Source organism: Mobula hypostoma, chromosome 11, assembly GCF_963921235.1.
Source record: "Mobula hypostoma chromosome 11, sMobHyp1.1, whole genome shotgun sequence".
Classification (NCBI taxonomy): domain Eukaryota; kingdom Metazoa; phylum Chordata; class Chondrichthyes; order Myliobatiformes; family Myliobatidae; genus Mobula; species Mobula hypostoma.
This window is the reverse complement of record NC_086107.1, coordinates 4,824,912-4,842,058: the sequence shown is the minus strand read 5'-3', so window position 1 is coordinate 4,842,058 and position 17,147 is coordinate 4,824,912. Positions and strand designations below refer to the sequence as shown.

The following is a 17,147-nucleotide window of genomic DNA, read 5'->3' as shown; positions in this document are numbered from 1 at the left end:
ACAGAGAAGGGTGAGTATGTGAAACACACTGCCAGAGGGGATGGTAGAGGCAGATACATTAAGGACATTTAAAAAACTCTTAGATAGGCACATGGAGGATAGAAAAATGGAGGGCTATGTGGGAAGGAAGGGTTAGATTATTCTTGGAGTAGGTTAGAAGGTCATCACAACATTCTGAACTGTTCAATACTCTATGGAAGTGCAGTGCAGGCAGATAATAAGGTGTAAGGTCATAACGGGGTAGATGGTAAGGTAAAAAAATCATCTTATTGTACAAGATCTCCACTAACAGTGGGATAGAAGCAGCCTTTGAGACTAGAGGTGCGTGCTTTTAGGTTTTTGTATCTTCTGCCTGATGGGAGAGGTGCGAAGAGAGAATGTCTGGGCTGGGTGGGACCTTTGATTTTACTGGTTGCCTTACTAAGTTAGTGAGAAGTGTAGACATGGGAGGTGGCTTGTTCACAGCTGAGCTGTGTTCACGTAACTCTCTGCAGTTTCTAATGGTCACAGGCAGAGCAGTTGCCGTACCAAGCTGTGATGCATCCAGATGGGATGCTTTCTGTGGTGCATCGATAAAAATAGCTATGCACCATATCATAAAAATGATGTTAGTTAAGAATTGAGGCAAGGTTATTGGAGATCTTTAACTGGATTAAAGATTATATGGGGAGAGTGAGGGTATTTTAATGGAGGAATTCACTGTTGTGACAGAGCTGGTGTGTAATAAAGACTGGTCTTGACAGCAATGTTTACCTCACAGAAATAGAGCAAGAAAATTGGTTTTGCTCTGATATTCTTTCCTCCCTTGTCTCTGAAACATTTACCTTTTCAAACACTTACCCAGCGTCTTACTATTGAATCTACCCTGTCCTCTTGGTGAAATTGAATAAAAATTCTCCTCAACTCCCCTCCATTTTTGCAAACACAAGTGATTCTGCAGATGCTGGAAATCCAGAGCAACACACACAAAATTCTGAGGAACTCAGCAGGTCAGGCATCCTCTATGGAAATGAATAATGAACCAATATTTCTGGCTGAGACCCTTCATTAGGGCTCATAAAGGGTCCTGATTGAACATCTCAGCCTGAAATAGTGGCTGTTCATTCCTTTTCATTGATGTTGCCTGACCTGCTGAGTTCCCACAGAGTTTTATGTGTGTTGCTCTGGATTTCCAGCATCTGTAGAATCTGTGTGTTAATAATACATAGTTCTAGATGTTTTGTAAACTTTGAAGTAATTCCCAAAACATGGACTTTAAACTTTACAAGATAACACTCCAGCTATCCTCTTTCCCCTCCTTCCACATTTTTATGATGGCATCTTCTCCCTTCGTTTTCAGTCCTGAAGAAGGGGCTCACCAGAAATGTTGAATGTTTATTCCTCTCCATAGGTGTTCCTGACCTGCTGAGTTCCTCTAGCATTTTGTATGTGTTCTTCTGGATTTGTATGATACATTTCACTAACTCTCTGCACACAGGCTACTGAACCTCCTGTTAAAGCAAAGTTGAAATGTAAACCTTGAAGATAATCCAATAACAATTTCTTTTTAATCAGAATCAGATTCATTATCACTGGCATACAGTATGTTGTAAACCTTGTTGTTTTGTGACAGTGGTACAGTGCACTACATAAAATGTACTATAAATTAAAATAAGAAATATATATATATATGAAAAATTCAATAATTAGTACAAAAAAGACAGCAAAACAGTGAAGTAGTATTTATGAGTTCATTGTTCATTCAAAAATCTGATGGCAGAGGGAAAGAAGTTGTTCCTGAAACAACTCTTCCCTGAAAGAGGCTACACAGGTTGAGAGAGTGGTTGAGAAGGCATCTGGCACACTTGCTTTATTCATCAAGGCATTGATTTTAAAAGTCAGGAAGTCATGTTGCAACTTTACAAAACTATAGTTCAGCTGCATCGGGAGTATTACATACATACAGTTCTGGTCTCCCCATTATAGGAAAGATGTCAAAGTTTTGGAGAGTGTGCAGAAGAGGATTACCAGGATGCTGCCTAGATTAGAAGACATGGTGCTATAACGAGAGGTTGGACAAACTTGGGTTGATTTCTCTTGAGCGGCAGGGGCTGAGGAGAGGTTTATAAGATTGAAAGAGGCATAGACGGAGCAGACAGACATTATCTTTTTTCCCAGGTTTGAGATGACTAATACCATAGGGCATGGACTTAAGGTGGCGGGGGGGGGGGGTTAATTTCAAAGCAGATGTGAGAGGCATGTTTTTTTTTTACATAGCAAGTGGTGGGTTCCTGGAATGTGCTGCCTGGGGTGATGGTACATGTAGATAAATTGGTGACTTTTAAGAGACATTTAGATAGATACATGATTGTAAGGGAAATGGTAGGATATGGACATTGTGTAGGCAGAAGAGATTAGTTTATTTGGCCATTTAATGACTAATTTAATTGGCTTAGCACAACATTGAAGGCTGTGTTCCTGTGCTCTCCTGTTCTATGGTCTATGTTCCTAACGGTGAGTGTGTGTACTTCCTGTATCTCCGCCCTGATCGTGGTAAAGTGTAAAGGATATGCCCTGGGTGACGAGGGTCCTTAATGATGGATGCCGCATTGCTTTTTGAAGATGTCCTGGATGCTGGGGAGGGTCGAGCTCATGATGCAGCTGGCTGAGTCTACAGCCCTCTACAGCTCTTGCCGATCCTGTGAACTTCTCAATTTATAAGGATTGTGACCAAAATGTTTATCAGCGGGTTTTCTAGACTTCCCTGAGAATTAACAAAGCCCTCAAAGTCCAACACAGGTGGCATGAATATATTGTTGGCTTTCAGGATCTAAGTGCAGTGAGTTCACAAAGATCATTCCCTGCTTAGCATCTAGTAGGTGACAACAGAATGTGCACGAATTAGACAATTTGTCAGCTAGACGACAACACTGTTTCAAGGTGTACTAAAGACCTCTGATTCAAACTGTGGGAGTGCTTCATACTGATCTATTGGAGTGAAGGACATTCCACTGAGCTATGCCGACCAAAATTAAAGCTAGATGGTAAAGGTTTCAGGTGAGAAGGGAAGGATTTAAGTGGGACATGAAGGACAACTTCTTCAGCCAGAGACAACACACACAAAATGCTGGTGGAACGCAGCAGGCCTGGCAGTATCTATAGGAAGAGGTATAGGTGCTGCCTGGCCTGCTGAGTTCCACCAGTTTTTTGTGTGTGTTGCCTGAATTTCCAGCATCTACAGATTTCCTCCTGTTTACATTCTTCAGCCAGAAGGTTGTCTGTATATGAAAGGAACTGCCAGAGGAAGTTGAGGCAAGAATATTAACAAAATTTAAAAGACATTTGGACATGCATATGGATAGGAAAAGTAAGAGTGATATGTCCCATATTTGGGCAAATGGAACTGGATTAGACAGGCACCTTGGTCCATAGTTTCTTTTCCTCTGCTTTGAGATTCTGAGCCTATGAACACCATTTCATTATTTCTTTTCTCTAGCTTTATTTATTTATTGTTATTTTTTGTAGTAATTTTGTGGGTGGTGGGATGGAGATGCACCTCTATGAAAGGAGATGTAAGATGCTCCTTCTCTCTACTAACCTGCAGGTTACCCATGGGCAAGGTCGGTTTACCCCCCCCCCCCCAAAATCAGGGTCACGTGAAGCCACGGGAGCAGGTGGTGGATGGTCGTACGAGCAGCTGGTGCATATCACAAGTCCTGGTTATGCGAACACTGACACCAGGCAGACAATTGCTGAAGAGTATTGATAATGGCTGGGGTCACCCGTCTTGTAAAGACACTGCCCAGAAGAAGGCACTGGCAAACCACCTCAGTAGAAAAAACTACCAAGAGCAATCACTGTCATGAAAAGATCATGATTGCCCATATCATACGACTTGGCACATAACAAATGAGCAATACACATCAAGGTTGCTGGTGAACGCAGCAGGCCAGGCATCATCTCCAGGAAGAGGTACAGTCAACGTTTTGGGCCGAGACCCTTCATCAGGGCTAACCAAATGAGCAATAGTCATTTTATGCCTGTGATGCAAAACTACAAACTACAAACTGCAAAACTACTTACCCTGTTAATTAGTGATAATAAATCTGATTGTAATTCTCCTGCGTACCTGTGCGTTCAGATTGCTGTGTTGCAACTAGTCAGGATACTTCTGACAGTGCCCATGTATAAAGCTGTGAGTGCACTGGAGCACCCAAAGTTCAAAAGTTTAATGTAAATTTATTATCAAAGCGCATATGTCACCTTCAGATTCATTTTCTTGCAGGCATTCACACGAAATTAAATGAATACAATAGAATTTATGAAAACCTATAAATAACAAAGATGAACCATTGTGCAAAAGAAGACAAACTGTGCAAATATAAAAAATAATTAGTACTGAGAGTGTGAGTTGTAGAGTCCTTGAAAGTGAGTCTGTAGGTTGTGGAATTAGTCAGTGTTGAGGTGAGTGAAGTTATCCCCTCTGGTTCAAGAGCCTGATGGTTGAGGGGTAATAAATGCTCCTGAACCCGGTGGTGTGGGTCCGAGGCTCCTGTACCTCCTTCTGCATGGCAGCAGCAAGATGGGAGCATGACTGGGATGGGGGGGGTCCTTGATGATGAATTCCGCTTTCTTGTGGCTGTGTTCCTCGTAAATGTGCCCAACAGATCAAATGATGCCATCTCCTGCAGTGCAATACTCCTCAGCACCTCACTGGTGTCTCTGCATAAATTGCACTTAACCCTCTGACTCACAATTGCGAACAAGCCTTTGATTGTGACGAGAGATTTTTTTAAAATGTTGCTGCACATCAAAAGTTGTTGGTGACTCATAGACTCGGGGTTCAGTTTTATACAATTTAACTCATTCTCTCCCTGAAAGTTTTGATGCAGAAATTAAAGTTATTTCACAATAGGTGATCTTATCATCATCATTGTGTGTCATGCTGTATGACGTGGGCAATCATGGTCTCATGATCATGCTTATCCTTGGTAAATTTTTCTGCAGAAATGGTTTACCAATGCTTTCTTCTGGGCAGTGTCTTTACAAGACAGGTGACCCCAGACATTATCAATAGTCTTCAATTGACTGTCTGCCTGGAATCAGAGGTTGCATAACCAGGACTTGTGATATGCACCAGCTGCTCATACAACCATCCACCACCTGCTCCCATGGCTTCACGTGACCCTGATCGGGGGGCCAAGCAGGTGCTACACCTCACCCAAGGGTGACCTGCAGGTTAGTGGTGGGAATAGCGCCTTGCACATCCTTTCGTAGAAATGCATCTCCAACTCACCACCCACTGATTTTATAGAGATGTATAAAAACATGAGGGGAATGGAGTGGGTGAATGGAGACAGTCTGTTTCCCATGCTTAGGTAATCAAGAATCAGAATTAGTGTCAGGTTTAATGTCACTGACATATCTCATGAAATTTCTTGTTTTGTGGCAGTTGTGTAGTGCAATGTATAAAAAATATCCAAGTTGCAATGAAACATTTTAACTGAGAGGGAAGCAATTTAAGAGGAAATTTTTTTTTACACAATGTTTTTTTTTACACAAAAGGGCAATATCTATGTGGAATGAGCTGCCAGAGGAAGTGTTTGAAGCAGGTACAAGAACAACATTTAAAACACAGTTGCAAAAGTACACGGATTAGAAAGGTTTAGATGGTTATGAGCAAAACACTGACAAATGGGACTGGATTGGATGGAGTATTTTGGTTAGTATGGGCCAGTTGGGCTGAAGGGCCTGTTTCTGTGCTGTATTACTCAGAATCGGGTTCAATATCACCGCCATATGTCATGAAATTTGTTGTTTTAGGGCAACAGTACAGTGCACTATAAAATAATAAAAGTTATAAATTACAATAAGTATAAACAAAAAATATGTTAAATAAATTGTGACTAAATGAGGGGAAAAGTAGTGATTTAGTGTTCATGGTTTCATTGTCCATTCAGAAATCTGGTGGCAGGGGGAAGATGCTGTTCCTGAAACATTGAGTGTGTGTCTTCAGTCTCCCGTACCTCCTCCGTGATAATAGCAATGAGAAGAGTTCATGGTTTGTCTTGTATCACTCTTCACTGTGGACGTCACTAGCAATATATGGTGGAAGTTCTAGGTGTAAGGGGTCATGAAGTATGCGAATTCACCATTACTAGGGAGAAGGTTCTTGGGAAACCGAAAGGTCCGAAGGTAGATAAGTCACCTGGACCAGAAGGTGTACACCCCAGGGTTCTGAAAGAGGTGACTGAAAAGATCATGGAGACTTCAGTAATGATCTTTCAAGAATCACTAGTTTCTGGAATGGGTCTAGAGGAGTGAAAAATTGCAAATGTCATTCCACTCTTCAAGATGGGAGAGAGGCAGAATAAAGGAAACTATAGGCCAGTTACACACATAAAAGTTGCTGGTGAATGCAGCAGGCCAGGCAGCATCTCTAGGAAGAGGTGCTGCCTGGCCTGCTGCATTCACCAGCAACTTTTATGTGTGTTGATTGAATTTCCAGCATCTGCAGAATTCCTGTTGTTTATAGGCCAGTTAGTCTGACCTCAATGCTTGGGAGATGTTGGAGTCAATTATTAAGGATGAGTTCTCAGGGTACTTGGACACACATGATAAAATAGGCCATAGTGAGCATGGTTTCCTCAAGGGAAAATCGTGACCGACAAATCTGTTATAATTCTTTGAAGAAATAATAAGCAGGATAAACAAAGAAGAATCGGTTGATATTGTCTACCTGGATTTTCAAAAGGCCTTTGACAAGGTGCTACACATGAGGCTGCTTAACAAGCCAAGAGCACATGCTATTACAGGAAAGATTCCAGCATGGATAAAGCATTAGCCGAAGGGCAGGAGGCAAAGAACGGGAATAAAAGGAGCCTTTTTTTGGCTGGTTGCTGATGACTAGTGGTGTTCCACAGGGGTCAGTGTTGGGACTGATTCTTTTTTAAGTTATATATCAATGATTTGAATGATGTTGGATGATGGTTTTGTTTGATGATTTTTTTCGATGATTTGGATAATGGCTTTGTTGTAAAGTTTGCAGACAATATGAAGCTAGGTGGAGGGGCAGGTAGTTTTTTAAAATCTTTTTATTAATTATTATTAAAGATCAACAAAAAATACATTAAGGTTATCAAGTCAACGTGTCAATCTGTACAATGAAGAATTAAATTACCAAATAACTGATTAAAAAAGCTAAACAATATATCAATAATAAGAAGAAAAAATAAAGTGTTAAGAATATTTTTAAGGAAGAAAAAGAAAGGAAAAAAAGAACCCCTACTAACTAAAACAAAAACAACCCCTACTAACAAAAAAAAACGAGGGAAAAAAAACCCATTGGGAGCACAACCCCGGAGCTGTACACCATACAAGCTTCCATAAAAGAAAAACATCAATCCGCCAACTCAAATCCATTTAAACAAGAGTCAGAAGGAATCCATCTTAATTAACTCAAATCAGATTATAGTAGCGGACCAATGAACCCCACCTTTTCTCAAAGTCAAATCGAGGATCAAAAGTTCGACTTCTGACTTTCTCCAAACTAAGACCTGAGAGAACCATTGTATCAAAGTGGAAGCAGAGGCATCTCTCCATTTCAATTATATAGCCCTTCTGGCCAATAATGTAACAAATGCAATCGCATGTTGGTCTGATATAGAAATACCATTAATATATTGAGGGATTATACCGAACAAAACTGTCAATTTATTAGGTTGTCAATTAATTTTTAAAGCTTTAGAAATTGTAGAGAAAATAGATTTCCAAAAAATATTTCAATACAGAACACAGCCAAAACATATGCGTCAATGTAACTGTCTCAATTTTACATCTATCACACTGACTATCAACATTAGGAAGGGGCAGGTAGTCTTGAGGAAGTAGAGAGGCTACAGAAGGATTTAGACAGATTAGGAGAATGGGCAAAGAAATGGCAAATGGAATACAATGTCAGAAAATGTATGGTCAGGCACTTTGGTGGAAGAAATGCAAGGGTTGACTATTTTCTAAACGGAGAGAAAGTACAAAAAACTGAGGTGCAAAAGGAATTGGGATTCCTTGTGCAGGATTCCCTAAAGGTTACTTTGCAGGTTGAGTCCATGGTGAGGCGGGCAAATCCAATGTTAGCATTCATTTCAAGAGGACTAGAATATAAAAGCCACATTGTAATGTTGAGATTTTATAAAGCACTGGTGAGGCCTCACTTGGAGTATTGTGAGCAGTTTTGGGCCCTTTATCTTAGAAAGGATGTGCTGAAACTGGAGAGGGTTTAAAGGAGGTTCATGACAATGATTCCAGGATTGAATGGCTTGTCATATGAAGAACATTTGATGACTCTGGGCCTGTGTTCACCAGAATTCTGAAGAATGAGGGGTGACCTCATCGAAACTTATCAAATGGTGAAAGGTCTTGATAGAGTGGATGTGGACAGGATGTTTCCTATGGTGGGGAGTCTAGGAACAGAGGACAGAGTACTTTTAGAATGGAGATGAGGAGGAATTTCTTTAGCCAGAGAGTTGTGAATCTGTGGAATTCTTTGCCACAGGCAGCGGTGGAGGCCAAGGTTTTATATATGTTTAAGGCGGAGATTGATAGATTCTTGACTGGTCAGGCATGAAGGATATGAGGAAAAGGCAGGAGATATGCGCTGAGAAGAAAATTGGATCAGCCATGATGAAATGGTGGATCAGATTCGATGGTCCAAATGGCCTAATTCTGCCCCTATCCTATACCTTATGGTCTTATAGTCTGCATGGTGGGTGGCCTTAATGATGGACACCATCTCTTTGGGGCAGCACCTTTTGAAGATGTCCTCAATGCTGAGAAGGCTAGTGCCCATGATAGAGCCGGCTGAAATTTCAACTGTCTGCAGCTTTTTTCCAATCCTGTGCAGTGGCCGCTCCATACTAGACAGTGATGCAACCAGAAATGTTCTGCACAGTACTTCTGTAGAAAATTGCTGTTGTCTTTGCTGATATACCAGCTCTCCTCAAACTCCTAAAGAAAATGCTGGAATTACTGAACAGGTCAGGCAGCCAATGTGGAGATGAAAACAGAATAATCATTTCATCTTGATGACCTTTCATCAGAACTGGGAACGTTCTGATTTTCGGTGGGGGTCACTGATCAGAACCATTGATGCACTGACATATGTCATGAACTTCATTGTTCTACATATAGCAGAACAGTGCAATACATAAGAGATGATAAGTTACGAATAGAAATACATTAAAAATAAATAGTGTTCACGGCTTCATGGACTGTTCAGAAATCTGATGGCGGTGAGGAAGAAGCTAGATGCAGGGGTCACAATATAAAAGTTGGCAGGTGATGCCAAAAGCGGGTGGGTTGGGGGTTTAGTTGTCCAAAGTGAGTTAATGAGGGATGGGTTTATGAGGGCCAGCTGATAGTAATGTGGGGTGGATAAAATTAGTTAGAGGAAAAGAACAGTCTGTGTCTGTCTTCTGCTTTTTAACTCTTCGCTTTCATATGTCTGATAACCTGCCCTGTACCTTCAGCTGTGTCACACCATCTGTGTTGACTACCATACCTTGCAACCTTTCTTCCAGTGTCCCATAGCTCGTGTCCTGTCACTCCTCCTCCCTCCTCCCTCCTCCCTCACCCATCAGGCTCTTGAACCAGTGGTGATAACATCACTTGCCCCTTCACTGAACTGTTCCTACAACCTATGGACTTATTTTCAAGGACTCTTCGTCTCATGTTCTCGGTATTGATTGCTTATTTATATTATTATTATTTCTTTTTTTTTCTTTTGTATTTGCACAGTTCGTTGTCTTTCGTTATTTGTCCTTTTGGGTAAGGTCTTTCATTGACTTTATTATGTTTCATGTATTTACCGTGAATGCCTGCAAAAAAACAAATCTCAGGGTTGTATATAGTGACATAAATGCACTTTGGTAATAAATTTACTTTGAACTTTGAAAATCACTGGCGCTTTCTGATGAGTATGGTTCAGAACATAGAACACAGGATGTCATACAGGCTCTTCGGCCCACCATGTTATGCTGAAATTTTAACCTACTCTAAGATCAGTCTAGCCCTTCCCTGCTACACAGTCCTCTATTGTTCTATCATCTACCATGTGCCAATTTACGAGTCTCTTAAATGTCCCTAATATGTCTGTCTCTACCACCAACCCTGCCAGGGTTTTCCATCCACCCACCATCCTCTGTGTAAAAATCCTACATCTGACATCCCCCTTGTACTTTTCTCCAATCAGCTTAAATTATGCCCCCTCGTATTAGCCATTTTCACCTTAGGAAAAAGGCTCTGGAAGTCTCTGGCTCTCCACTTGATCGATGTCCCTTTTCATCTGGTACACCTCCATCAAGTCACCTTGCATCTTCCTTCGCTCCAAAGAGAAAAACCCTCGCTTGCTCAACCTAGAATATAATACACTCCTGTGATAAAGAGATATCAGCTCAAGAGAGTTATACCCAGTGTGGGCATGCTGTACTGGACCCTTGACCTTACAAGCTCTCTCATTGTTGTCTGCCTGCACTGCACTTCCTTTGTAGCCATTACACTTTATTCTGCAGTCTGTTATTGTTTTACGTTGTTCTATCTCAATGCACCGTGTAATTAATTGATCTGTATGGAGGTTTGTCAGACAAGTTTTTCCATTGTTCCTCGGTACCTGTGACAATAATGAAACAATTTACTACTTTACCAATATGAAGAAGAAGCGAGCATAGGTTTAAGATCGGAGGTGAGAGATTTGAGGTTTTGAAGCACTCCTTTGGTCGAGATTGACGATGGATGTTACCTCCCAGCTGTCTACGTTCGATACGCAGGCCAGGGCAGTACGATATGGAGAGCAAGCTGTTGCCCAAGCAGCAGGCTCACCCTCACCACGCAGATGATGAATTCAAAGGAATGGCAGAGACCGATGCAGTTTGGCACCAGCAGTGTTAGAGGAGTTGCCAGTCAGCAATGAACTCAACATAGGACTGCCTTCAGGACTCCAGCTCCAGATTTTTCCCGAAGCCTTTCCCGTGAGTTGGTATAACTGCAAGGCAGCAGAGGCTTCAGATCAGATTCTCCTTCTCCTGATGGGCCCCATCTGCCTGAAGCGACTAGTTTCAAGGGGACAGTAACCTGACTTTGCCCTTTCTCCTGTCGGTAGAAATGGTTCCGCTGGGCGTGGTAGCTAGGCCGCACTTGAAGGCCAGCTCCTCGCCAGAGATTTGGAATAGGAATTAAGGACAAGCTTCTTCACCTGAGGGAGGTGCTGGAAATAGTGGTTGAGGAGGGCACATTAGCAACATTTAAAAGCCACCTCAATATGTCCATTTAGATAGAAGAGGTTTAGAATGCTATGGGCCAAACATGGGCAGATCGGACCAGCTCACTCGGTAACATAGCATGGAGGAGTAGAGCCAAAGAGCCAGTTTCCCTGTCGAAGGTCCTGACTCCAGTCTGTGTGGAAACTACTCTCACAGAGAGTGTTTAGACAGTGAACAGGGTAAGGATACCTTGGTTAAACACACCAGGGTGAATGGAAATGGAGGATGGGGTGGCAGGAGACACATAGAAAAGGACTGAATTGCCCATATCTTGGCAGAAGGCGCTGTATCATCCCCGCCTCCATTCTACACTCTGCAGCAGATGAGTAACTCTTCTCTCCTCCTCAACTCCTCACCCTAGGAACGTGTCAGCCAGTAGGGAATTATGTGAGAGAAGATTCCGGCTTGCATTTCACACCCTTCTGGTGTTCTCGCGTGGAGAGGAACAGTGAGCAGCTGGGGCTTTACTCAGTCTTTAACCTTTTAAACTCAGGAATAGAGACATTTACAGAAAATGATGAATCCAGCCCTTTCCGTCACAGGCAAAGACCTCCCCGCCACCTGCGAGGAGTACTACCACAAGAAAGCAGCATCCATCATTGAGGACCCCCACCATCCAGACCATGCTCTCCTCTCACCACTACCATCAGGCAGGAGATACAGAAGCCTTAGGTCCCACACCAGCAAGCTCAGGAACAGTTCTTTTTCCCAACTTACTCCTGCACTGCAACTCTGAACTGACTCCACAAACTGCAGTCCTACTTTTTTGTCATATGAGGATCGTTTGATGGCTCTGGGCCTCTATTCACTGGAATTGAGAAGAATAAAGGGTGACCTCATTGAAAGCTATTGAAAAGCCTGGATAGAGTGGATGTGGCAAGGACATTTCCTATGGTGGAAGAGTCTATGACCAGAGGACACAGCCTCAACATAGAGGCATGTACACTTAGAATGGAGATGAGGAGGAATTTCTTTAGCCAGAGGGTAGTGAATCTGTGGAACTCGTTGTCGCAGGCAGCTGCAAAGGCCAAACCACTGGGTATATTTAAGGCAGAGGCTGATAGATTGTTGGTTAGTCAGACCATGAAGGAATACGGGCAGAAGGCAGGAGATTGGGGCTGACAGGAAAATGAATCAGCCATGATGAAACAATGGAGCAGACTCGATACACCAAATGGCCTAATTCTGCTCCTTAATCCTATGGTCTTGTGATCTTTCAGGGACTTTACATGTTCTCTGAATTATTTATTTATTTAATATATTTATTATTTACACAATTTGTCCTCTTTTGCACATTTGTCACTTGTCAGTCTTAGTTACGTATGGTTTTTTCTTTAGAGATTCTAATGTATTCCTTTATTTTTCTGTAAATGCCTACCAGAAAATGAATCTCAGAGTAGTACATGGTGACATACAAAACATGTACTTTAATAATAAATACACTTTGAACTTCGAAGTTGTAAAGTGTGCAGCAACCTTTCTAGCATCCTGAGCTGACGGAGACAGGCAATATAGTTCCTGGAAGTGAGCAGAGAACGCAAATCCAAACTAATGGGCTATAGACTCAAAGGAGGGTGGATGTGAGTCAGAACTCAGTACCTATTCATTCATTATGTGTTGTGTCGTATGACGTGGGGGATCATGGTCTCATGATCATGATTGTTCTTGGCAAATTTTTCTACAGAAGTGGTTTGCCATTGCCTTCTGGGCAGTGTCTTTACAAGACAGGTGACCCCACCCATTATCAATACTCTTCAGAGATTGTCTGCCTGGTGTCAGTGGTCGCATAACCAGGACTTGTGATCTGCACCGGCTGCTCATACGACCACCCACCACCTGTTTCCATGGCTTCACGTGAGCTTGATCGAGGGCTAAGCAGGTGCTACACCTTGCCTGAGGGTGACCTGCAGGCTAGCGGAGGGAAGAAGTGCCCTACACCTTTAGCAGAGATGTGCCTCCATGCTGTCATTCATTGTGGGGAAGTAAAAACAGGATATAATGCTGAGGCAAGGATGTGATGATGAGGCTTTAAACTTGGTGTACTGTGAGCAGTTTTGGGCTCCTTATCTCAAGAAAGGATGTGCTGGCATTAGAGAGGGTCCAGGAGAGGTTTATGAGAATGATCCTATGAATGAAAGAAAATTTAATGGCCCTGGGCCTGTACTCACTGGAGTTTAGAATAATGAATTGAAACCTAACAATTTTGGAAGATCTGGATATGGAGAGGACATTTCCTACAGTGAGGGAATCTAGTTCCAGAGGGCACAGCCTCAGAATAGAATGATGTCCTTTAGAACAGGGATGAGGAGGAATTTCTTCAGCCAGAGAGTGGTGTATCTATGGAATTCATTGTCACAGACAGCTGTGGAGGCAAGTCCTTGTGTGAATTTAATGTGGAGGTAGGTAGGTTCTCTCATTAGAATGTCAATGGTTACAGGGAGAAGGCAGGACAATGGGGCTGGGAGTGAAAAATTAATCAGCCATGATGGGACGGTGGGGCAGACTCAGTGTGCTTAATGGCTTAATTCTGCTCCCATGTCTATGGTCTGATGGTCTGATGACCTTGTGCTGCCCTAAGTCATTGTTTTTTGAATCCGGAGGAAGTTTGTACCTCCTGTGCCTGTGTTGTCTCTCTTCTCACCCTCTGCTTCTCCTCGTTGTCCCTGAACCCATTCTGCCCTTAGCCCAAGTATAATACATCCTTCTCTGAGCCGCTAGTTACATCTTGCCTTCCATAAGATTCCATCAGGCCTGGCAGGAAGTTTGCATTGGCACGACAACATCTTTATTTCACTGCCAGCATTTCATTCAGCAAATGTCCAGCTTGGGGTGGAAGGGAGGAGTGATTCTCTGGGACCCTGCCAGATATATCCCCCCATGATAGACTGAAGACAAGGAAATCATTGAGTCAACTCACACTGCCTGGATGTATTCCTGTCACAGAAATCTCCTTGGGAACAGGGTTATATTACAGTTTTCTTATTTTGGAGGTCAAATAGTGATTTCTGTTGAAATTGCAGTGGGAACGAGGCCAATGGAATCAACTGGAGTGAAACAGAATTCACCGTCTCTGTATCCACTGTCAGAATTGTATTTGGCAAGACCTCTTTCTGTAACACAAGGGAGACTGCAGATGTGGGAAATCTGGATAAACACACACACACACACACACACCCACAGATATTCACACACACACCACACACAGACACACACACACACACACACACACACAATTCTGGAGGAACTCAGTGGATCAGGCAGTGGGAAATGGATGGTTGATGTTTCAGGCCAAGGGACTTCGTCAAGTCTCTTTCAAATTTCAAAGTAAATTTATTAGCCAAGTACATGCATATATATGTTACCATATACAACCCTGAGATCCATTTTCTTGCAGCACACTCAATAAATTTATATAATAATAGCCATAGCAGACTCAATGAAAGGCTGCACCAGCTTGGATGCTCAACCAGTGGGCAGAAGGTTTAAGGTGAGAGGGGAGAGGGGAGAGGGGAGAAATTTAATAGAAACCTGAGGAGCAACTTCTCTCACCCAGAGAATGGCAGTACATGGAACAAGCTGCCAGAGAACGTGGTTGTGGAAGGTACATTAACAACATTTAGAAGGTACTTGGCCAAGTGTCTGTACAGGAAAGGTATGGGTCAAACCTGGGCAAGTAGCAGGTTCAGGAACAGTTATTACCCTCCTGAACCTGAGCCTACAACTTCACTCACCCCAACAATGAACTGATTCCACAACCCATAGACTCATTCCCAAGGACTCTTCAACTCATCTTGTCAGTATTATTATTTTTTTTAGTTTTCAGTTTGTCTTCTTTTGTCAGCCTTTGTGTGTAGTTTTTCACTGATTTTATTGTATTTCTTTGTTCTACTGTGAATGACTGCAAGAGAATGAATCTCAAGATAGTATATGGTGACATATTTAACGTTCAAGGTGCATTTATTATCAAAGTATGTATGTAGTTTACACCTCTGAGATTCTTCTTCTGCAAACTTTCATGATAAATTTACTTTCTACTTTGAATTTTACACTGCGCTTCCTCTGTAGCTGTTACACTTTATTCTGTACTTGGTTATTTTTAACCTTGTTCTAGTTCAGTACTCTATGTAGTAGTTTGATCTGTATAAACAGTATACAAGACAAGCTTTGCACCGTGTCTCAGTACACGTGACAATAATAAACCAATTCCAATGCCAACGGAAAAGTGAATGGAGAGAGAGACAATGCTGGAGCTATGATTTTACTTCCTCAGCCTACATAAGGATGAATCTAATGCTATCTTTTTTTGTTCACGTCTTTGTAACACAGTGGCTGGGGCCATCTTCTGTCGGCAACCAGGGGTCCTATAATTCCCTGAAGACTGCGCCATCTCCTTGAGAGAGGGGCGAGGAGCTCCCAGGAACTCGTCAAGGAACTTCACAAGGATCCTTATCACAAACATTCCTGAAGGCTTGTAATCAGGAAAGGCCGGAGCACTGGGAATTCTCTGACAATGGCCCAAATCAGAAAATGTTATTTTTTCCCCTCTATCTTCCTGTTTTTAATTTCCCGTGCATGAAGACATTGTATTCAGTTGCATGCTAGTTAATCATATCTGGGTAACCACTTACTATGTCACTGTTTGGTGACCTGTGAACCATTGTGAGGAAAGATTTTGATAATATCCTTCCTGATGATGGCAGTGGGTTTTTTTTTGTTAGTCGTCCCAATATGTGACTGTATTATTTGGTCTCTATTAATTATGACCACATCTGCCATTAAAATGAAACCAAACTACTTTAATGCAGCATATGAGGAGTGTTTGATGGCTCTGGGCCTGTACCTGCTTGAGTTCACAATGATGAGAGGAAATCTCATTGAAACCTACTAGATACTGGAAGGCTGGGATAGAGTGTTATGGAGAGGATATTTCCAATAGTGGGAGATCCACAAGAGCTTTATGACAATGATCCCAGCAATGAAAGTATCAACACATGAGGAGTGTTTGATGGCTCTGGGCCTATACCCACTGGAGTTCACAAGGCTGAAGGGGGTCTCATTGAAATCTACTGGATACTCAATAGCCTGGATAAAGTGGACATAGAAAGGATATCTCCATTACTGAAAGAGTCCAGAGGAGGATTACAAGAATGATCCCAGTAATGAAAGGTTTACTAGACGAGGAGCTTCTGACAGCTCTGAGCCTGGAGCTTTCACTGGAGTTTTGAAGAATGAAGGGGGATCTTATTGAAATCTACCAAGTATTGAAAAGCCTAGACAGAATGGATGTGGAGAGGATGTTTCCAGTAGTGGGGAAGTCTAAGACCATAGGGCACAGAGGAATATCCCTTTAGAATGGAGATGAGGAACAATTTATTTCGCCAGAAGGTGTTGAATCTGTGGAATTCATCACCACAGACGGCTGTGGAGGCCAAGTCATTGGGTGTTTTTATAGCAGAGGTTGATAGGTTCTTGATTCGTAAGGGTGTCAATAGTTATGGGGAGAAGGGGGTTGAGAGGTATAATAAATCAATCATGGTGGAATGGTGGAGCAGACTCGATGGGCCAAATAGCCTAATTCTGCTCCTATGTCTTATGGTCTTACGGCCTTAATTTATAGCAAGAAGAGCTGTTATTTCTACTCTGGAGACAAAATGTCAGCACTTATATTCATCCAGTTTTTGGTGAGATTCATTTTTAAGGCAAAATAAATTCCTTTTTCTTATTATATAAAAAAATTGCAATTTAAATGTGCTGTGATTTATTCTTTATAAACATACGTTATGTAAAAAAAAACTCAGTTCCTAATAAAAGATACAATTTTGACAAGAACTTGTTTGTGTTAATGCTTACCATGAC

At 42.1% G+C, this 17,147-nt stretch overlaps 1 protein-coding gene across 1 annotated transcript in view; it reads left to right on the top strand.

Moving 5' to 3' along the window:
* Positions 1-15,774, top strand: part of syt9b (synaptotagmin IXb) — a 143,679-nt gene extending 127,905 nt beyond the window's left edge. Inside the window, exon 7 of the mRNA XM_063063116.1 lies at positions 15,618-15,774. Within this exon, the coding sequence (XP_062919186.1) occupies positions 15,618-15,686 (69 nt within the window). The 3' untranslated portion in view covers positions 15,687-15,774. The remainder of the gene's footprint in view (positions 1-15,617) is intronic.
* The last annotated feature ends 1,373 nt before the right edge of the window (positions 15,775-17,147 follow it).